This window comes from Penaeus vannamei, chromosome 5, assembly GCF_042767895.1.
Source record: "Penaeus vannamei isolate JL-2024 chromosome 5, ASM4276789v1, whole genome shotgun sequence".
NCBI lineage: Eukaryota > Metazoa > Arthropoda > Malacostraca > Decapoda > Penaeidae > Penaeus > Penaeus vannamei.
This window is the reverse complement of record NC_091553.1, coordinates 9,209,930-9,217,429: the sequence shown is the minus strand read 5'-3', so window position 1 is coordinate 9,217,429 and position 7,500 is coordinate 9,209,930. Positions and strand designations below refer to the sequence as shown.

At 50.2% G+C, this 7,500-nt stretch overlaps 1 protein-coding gene across 1 annotated transcript in view; it reads left to right on the top strand.

The window, feature by feature from the left end:
- The first annotated feature begins 6,201 nt into the window (after window positions 1–6,201).
- Window positions 6,202–7,500, top strand: part of LOC138861731 (histidine-rich protein PFHRP-II-like) — a 5,119-nt gene continuing 3,820 nt past the window's right edge. Inside the window, exons 1-2 of the mRNA XM_070121553.1 lie at window positions 6,202–6,265; window positions 6,319–6,471. Coding sequence (XP_069977654.1) covers window positions 6,202–6,265; window positions 6,319–6,471 — 217 coding nt within the window. The remainder of the gene's footprint in view (window positions 6,266–6,318; window positions 6,472–7,500) is intronic.

The window sequence follows — 7,500 nt, the reverse complement described above, 5'->3', positions numbered from 1 at the left end:
GAGAGAGAGAAGGAGGGAGATAGATAGATAGATCGAGAGATAGATAGATAGATAGATCGAGAGAGAGAACGAACGAAAAATAGAAAGAGGGAGAAATAGAAAGAGAGGAGATAAAAGAAAGAGAAAGAAAGAAAGAAACATAAAGAGAGAAAGAAACACAGGCAAACAGACAGAAGACGGAGACCGAGATTGCGCAGAGGGGAGGGGGTAGGGGGAGGAGGTAAAGGTAAAGAAGGCCCCCTCGCCCAGCTGGCTCAGGACACCCGCGACGCACACAGGACGCCCACCTCGAAGCGAAGACGGAGGGAAGGGGCGCGGAGGATGTGCGCGCTAGGGGGGGAGGGGGGAGAGGAGTGGAGAGGTGTTGGGGAGGGGGAGTGGAGAGGGGCAAGTAGGGGAGGGAGTGTGAGAGGGAACTGGGAGGAGCTGGGGGAGGGGGGCTGTGAGAGGGAGCTGGGAGGGGGAGTGTAGAGGAGTTGGGGGATGGAGGGAGTTAGGAGGGGAGTGTTCAGGAGTTGGGGGAGAGGGAGCGGAGAGGAGTTGGGGGGGGGGGGGTCCTAGAAGTGTCAAGGCAGCATCCTGGAAGGAAGAAGCACCCTCCTTCGCTCCCGACGGCAGAATCGCCGACAGAGTAAAGAGACGGCTCCGTGCCAGCAGACGCAACGCCACAAAAGCAGTCGCGAGTTTACGGTAAAGTGAAGTTTACGGTAAAGTTGAGTCTACAGGGAGGGAGGGAGGAGGAGGAGGAGGAGGGAGAGAAAGGGAATGAGGGAGGAGAGGGAGAGGGAGAGAAAGGGAAGGAGAAAGAGAAGGAGCGGGAGCGGGAGAGAAAGGGAAGGGAGAGGGAGAGGGAGAGAAAGGGAAGGAGGGGAGAGAAAGGGAAGGAGGGGAGAGAAAGGGAAGGAGGGGAGAGAAAGGGAAGGAGGGGAGAGAAAGGGAAGGAGGGGAGAGAAAGGGAAGGAGGGGAGAGAAAGGGAAGGAGCAAGGAGAGGGAGAGAAAGGGAATGAGGGAGGAGAGGTAGAGGGGGAGAAAGGGAAGGAGCAAGGAGAGGGAGAGAAAGGGAAGGAGGGAGGAGAGGGAGAGGGAGAGAAAGGGAAGGAGGGAAGAGAGGGAGAGGGAGAGAAAGGGAAGGAGGGAGGAGAGGGAGAGGGAGAGAAAGTGAAGAAGGGAGGAGAGGGAAAGGGAGAGAAAGGGAAGGAGGGAGGAGAGGGAGAGAGACAGAAAAGGAAGGAGGGAAGAGAGGGAGAGGCACAGAAAGGGAAGGAGCAAGGAGAGGGAGAGGGGCAGAAAGGGAAGGAGGGAGGAGAGGGAGAGGGAGAGAAAGGGAAGGAGAGGAAGAGGCAGAGGGACAGAAAGGGAAGGAGGGAGGAGAGGGAGAGGGACAGAAAGGGAAGGAGAGGGAGAGAAAGGGAAGGAGCAAGGAGAGGGAGAGGGAGAGAAAGGGAAGGAAGGAGGAGAGGGAGAGAGAGAGCCTGGGGAGGGTCGTGTGGCAGTAGTGGTATCGTTAAAGTTACGGTAGCGTTGCGCCGGCGATAAAACGAATGCATGGGAGGACACCGACTCCCCGAGCGCTGCATTACGAGCCATTCGGGAGACGCCACGAGGGAAGAAGTTACGTACGAAGGGAAGGAGACGCCAGGGACGTCACTCTCTTGGGCCGGAGTCACGGACGAAGACATTCAGGCGCAAATGGGTGAGCGAATTGATTTTAGACAGTTTCGAGACTGACAAATAATAATAATAATAATAATAATAATAATAATAATAATAATAATAATAATAACAATAATAACAACAATGGTGATGATGATGATGATGATGATGATGATGATGATGATTGATGATGGTGGTGATGATAATTGATGATGATGATAATGATTATCAGAATAAAAATAACAATACTGTTACTACTACTACTACTACTACTACTACTATTACTATTAATACTACTACTACTACTAATAATAATGATAATGAAGACAATGATAATAATAACAGTAATCAATAATTCAACACTAACGACAATATTGATAAGAACCATACCACCAAAACAATATTAGATCATACTATAAGCAGAAGAACTAATAAAACAAACATAAATACATTCAGGCTTGAACGAATATCCCAAATTGCAAAATAAAAAAGCGACCCCTTGAAATGCAGAAAATCCGGCCGGTAAAAATACACTTCCATCGGCCAAGATTTTGTTATATTGCAAACCGGCTCCTCCGAAAGAGTGGGGGGAGGGGGGCGGCGGGGCTGAAGAGAGAAGAGAGAGGAGGAGGGGGGAGTAAAGAGAAAAGGGGAGGGAGGACTGAAAGAAGAGGGGGAGGGAAGATTTGAGAGAGAAGGAGAGGGGGTTAAAGAAGGGGAGGGAGGGGCTAGAGAGAGAGAGAGAGAGAGAGAGAGAGAGAGAGAGAGAGAGAGAGAGAGAGAGAGAGAGAGAGAGAGAGAGAGAGAGAGAGAGAGAGAGAGAGAGAGAGAGAGAAGAAAGCTAAAGTGAGAGGAAGAGAGAGGGAGAGTAAGGGGAAACTATTAAAGAGAAAGGGGAGGAATTAAAGAAAGGGGGCTAAAGAGAGGGAGAGGAGGGCTAAAGAGAAAAGTGAAGGAAAATGATAAAAGAAAGAGGGGGAGTGGACTAAAGACAGAGGACAAGAGGTACTAAAAGAGAGACGGAGATAGGAGCTAAAGACAGAGAGAGAGAGATACTCACAAGAAAGGTGAAAGAAGGAGAGGAGGGGACGACAAAGGAGAGAGGAAAAGAGGAGAGGGGGGAGGAGCTAAAGACGGAGGGAGGGAGAAAGAGGTACACACACACACACACACACCGTCATTCCGCACACCACACACGCCCCACACCGCTCATGGGAGAGGCGCACACACTTGCTCTAATTTGAATATATGATATGCCGTGGAGGGCCCTGCTACCCCCCCCCTCCCTCCCACCCCCTCGCCCATTTCCCTCCCCCACTTCCCTCTCCGACTGAACAGCATCGCGCCCCGACTAAATGGACCAGCGACTGACAGCGATTGTCCTTCCTTACATGCAAACTGCCCTCAATGATAGCCAAGAGAAAGGGAGAGGGGGGGAGGGAGGAAGGCAGGGAGGGGCGGGGAAGGAAGGGAGAGGGAGAAGTAGAGGAAGGGGGGGGGAGGGGGAGCGTGAGGAAGGGAGGGAAGGAGTGAGAGGGAGAGGGTGAGGAAGGGAGGGAAGGAGTGAGAGGGAGAGGGTGAGGAAGGGAAGGAGGGGGAGGAGGAAGGAGAAGGATAGAAAGAGGAGGGAGGAGAGGGATAGGGAGGATCGTGTGGTAAAGATGGTAAAGAGGCAGGGATTGGAGGGGAGGAGGAGGCGAGGGGGAATAAAGACGATGGTCATTATGATAATGGCTGGTAGGAGTCCTTATTAATAATGATGACAGCGATGATCACGTGAGCCTCATGGTGAAGACGATGACGTCAGCGATGAAGAAGACAGAAAAAAGAAGACAAAAAAAAAAGAATGGAAGACTATATAAAAAACATATATATCAAAAGTATGACGATGTCAGTAGTTGCGCTGACGTCATATTACAATGAAGACCGCCGTCTCGCAGCAGCTAGGCGCTACAGACAGCTGAGTGACATTGATGGCGATGAGGTCGACCAGCGCCGGCGAAAGCAACAGCAATAAAAATAGCGAAGTCGGTACCGATACCCCGACAGCATGCCGATGTCCCCGACGAAACTGCTAACGAAGCCCGACAGCCTCAGCGGCGTGTGTGATTTCCTCTGGCCGTCGGGGAGGCCACGGGGCCCTCCGCGATTTTGCATTCACCGCATGCGCTCATATATTCAGGCCACGACGACTGCCTCGCTCACTCACTTACGCATGGGACGGGTTCTGCCTCATTCACCACAGCCCAGCAGAGCGCACGGATCAACCACGCCGACTCGGTAAAGCCTGCGGTCACATTAGTCTTCCTTGTCCTGGGAATTCTAGACTTACTCGCCGATGTCAGGTCAACTTTGGCTGGCCAGACTTCGGCGAGGCTGTCTGGGGATCCCAGGACAGAGAAGTATGACCTTAGCTTAAAGAGAAGATAAATTACATATATTAAATGTATATATGGAGAGAGAGAGAGAGAGAGAGAGAGAGAGAGAGAGAGAGAGAGAGAGAGAGAGAGAGAGAGAGAGAGAGAGAGAGAGAGAGAGAGAGAGAGAGAGAGAGAGAGAGAGAGAGGAGAGTGTGTTTTACGGTTTTACAAGCGCGAATCTCACGCCAATACGCCCCCACCGAACGACCGTCCACTCATCCAACCACACCCCGTTACCACGCCCGCGAACTCCTCCATGCCGCCACGCCCTCATCAACCACACTCATAATCAACCCTCGATATCCCGCCGCGAACGATCGGAACGCACGCCCTCCCCACCCCTACCCCCCTACCCCCCAAAAATCCCGTGTCGCGGAATCTCACATCGGACGCGTCTCGTCGTCGGAATGTCGGTCATTTCGTTCCCTTCTCCTCTTCCTCCTCCTTCTTCTCCTTTCCCTTCTCTCCCTTTTCTTCCTCCCTCGACCGTCGCATTCCCGAGATAGCCAAAAGGACCAGTGGAGGGGAGGGAGGAGGAGGAGGAGGAGGGAAAAGGGTGGGCGGGGTAGGCCTACGTACACACAATTCCCCCCCCCCCCCATGCCAATTACTTGCTGATGCATACACAACAACTCATCCCGCACAAAGGAGTATCCATTAGCCCGTCCCACCGCTCTCGCCAAGGACAGGGGAATAAAAAAGGGAAAGAGAAAAGAAAAGAAAAAGGAAACGCTATCCAACTCTCTTCCTTATGCCTGCACGATTCCACAAGGGCACCCCAAACAGGCGAGACTAAGCGGATAGGCCTATACGCGCTCCCGCCCCCCCCCCCTCTTCCTAAAAAGCCTTAAAAAAAAGGACTGGAGTCTTCGCGCCAGTCGACACGCTCCGGCCTCAACTGACAGTCATTACCAGATGTAAATGGCGTTAAATTAGGGCTACGTGGACGAGGTAGGCACAGTCTGTCCCGGGGCATGACCAGGGGGAGGCTAGGGGGGGGGGTCCAAGGAAGACAAAAGACGGCGTCGAAGGGGGAAGGGGGGAGGGGGAGAGATGAGGAAAGGGGGAGGGGAAGAAGGGGATGGGGAAGGAGGGAGGAAGGGGGAAGGCGAAGGAAGAGGAGGAATAGGAAGGGGAATGATGGGGGAGGGGGAAAGGGAAAGGGGAAGAAGGGAGGGAGGAGGGAAAGGAGAAAAAGGGGAAGAAGGAGGGAGGAGGGAAGGGGAATAAGGAAGGAGGAGAAAGGCAAATGTCGAAGGGGAAGGGGGAAGGAGGGGGATGGGGAACAGGGAGGCACCCCAATGATGATGGAACTATGTCGTCCGTTACTTCATTATAAAAGAAAAACAAAAAGGTCAGCCGTTTCGAAAAAAAGACAACGAAATAAAAGAGGCTTGTGATAAATTCCTCCCATTATCATAAATAAGTACCATAAAAATACCACCGGTTTACTGTAACGATAAACCGGGCGAAACGAAACGGATCATAATCTAACCAAAAGATAATTAAAGCGATGGTAAATATGACGTATGATTAAGGTAATGAAAGTAATGATAATTGATAATAATAAGGATGAGACTGATGATCGTGGAGAATATCAAGAATGAAAAGTAAAATATCAAGAATTACGTAAATGAAAGTGAATGATAATAATTGATAATAATAGCAGGAATGAAGAGCGACAGCAACAGCAGCAATAATAATAATAATAATAATAATAATAATAATAATAATAATAATAATAATAATAATAATAATAATAATAATAATAATAGTAATCATAATAACAACAATAATCATGATAATGATAATCATAAGAATAATAATAATTATAATAATAATAGGAATAACAATTATTATAATAACAATAATGATAATGATAATGGTAATGATAATAATAATAATAATAATAATAATAATAATAATAATAATAATAATAATAATAATAATAACAATAATAATAACAATAATAATAATAAAAATAATAATAATAATAATAATAATAATAATAATAATAATAATAATAATAATAATAATAATAACAATAACAATAACAATAATCATCATCATCATCATCATAATAATGATGATGATAATGATGATGATGATAATAATAAGACGATAAGGATGAAGGATGAGGATGAATATGAATATGAAGACAAAGATGATGATAATGAGGATAATAAAAACCGTAATCATTCCAAGAACTCATAACATTAAATTTGATGTAAGAAACAATGGCAGGTGCCTCCCCATGTTCCGATCCCTGCAAGCGCCAGCAGGAAGGGGCGAGGCGGCGGGGGCGGCGGCAGGAGGCCGGGGGCGGAGGGCGCGCCTCCACAAAGACACAGCAGCGCAGCGGGCCGGGCAAGCGCGCCTGCAGCAGTCAACTGACAGGTATTATTCCACCGCAATACAAAGGCCACATTCTCTCCCCTGGCCTCCCTCCCTCCCTCCCTCTTTCCTTCCCTCCCTCCCCTCTCTCTTTCCTCCCCTTCCTCCCTCTCTTCCTTCCCCTCCCTCCTTCCCTTCCCTACCTCCCTCCCTCTCTTTTCCCTCCCCTACCTCCCTCCCTCTTTCCTTCCCAACCTCCCCTCTCTCTTTCCTCCCCTCCCTCCCTCTCTTTCCTTCCCTCCCCTCCTTCCCTTCCCTTCCTCCCTCCCTCTCTTTTCCCTCCCCTACCTCCCTCCTTCCCCTCTCTCTTTCCTTCCCTCCCTCCCTCTCTCTTTCCTTCCATCCCCTCCCTCCCTCCTTCCTCTTTCCCTCCCTTTCCTTCCCTTTCCTCCCTCCTCTTCTTTCCTTCCCCTACCTCCTCCCTCCCTCTCTTTTCCTTCCTCCCTCCCTCCCCTCTCTTTCCCTTCCTCCCTCCTCCCTCCCTCCTCTCTCTCTCCTTCCATCCCCTGCTCCCTCCCTCTCTCTTTCCTCCCTCTCCTCCCTCCCTCTTCCTTCCCAACCTCCCTCTTCTTTCCCTCCCCTCCCCCCTCCCCCTCTTTCCTTCCCTCCCTCCTTCCCCTTCCCTTTCCTCCTCCTCTTTTCCTCCCCTCACCTCCCCCTCCTCTCTTCTTTTCCCTTCCCTCCTCCCCTCTTTCTCCTTCCTTCCATCCTCTCCTCCCTCCCTCCCTCTCTTTCCTCCTCCTTCCTTCACCTCCTCCTCCCCTTTTCCCTCTCCTTTCCCCTTCCCTTCACCTTCCTCCCTCCCTCCTTTTCCTTCCTTCCTCCCTCCCTCCTCGCTTTTCTCCTCCATCCTCAGCCTCCCTCCCTCTCTTTCCTCCTCCCTTCCTCCCTCCTCCCTCCCTCTCTTTCCTTCCTTCCTTCCCCTCTCTCTTCCTCCCATCCTCCTCCATCCTTTCCTTCCTTCTCCCTTCCTCTCTTTCTTCCTTCATCCTCCCTCCCTCCCTCTTTCTCTTTTCCCTCCCTCTCTTTCCT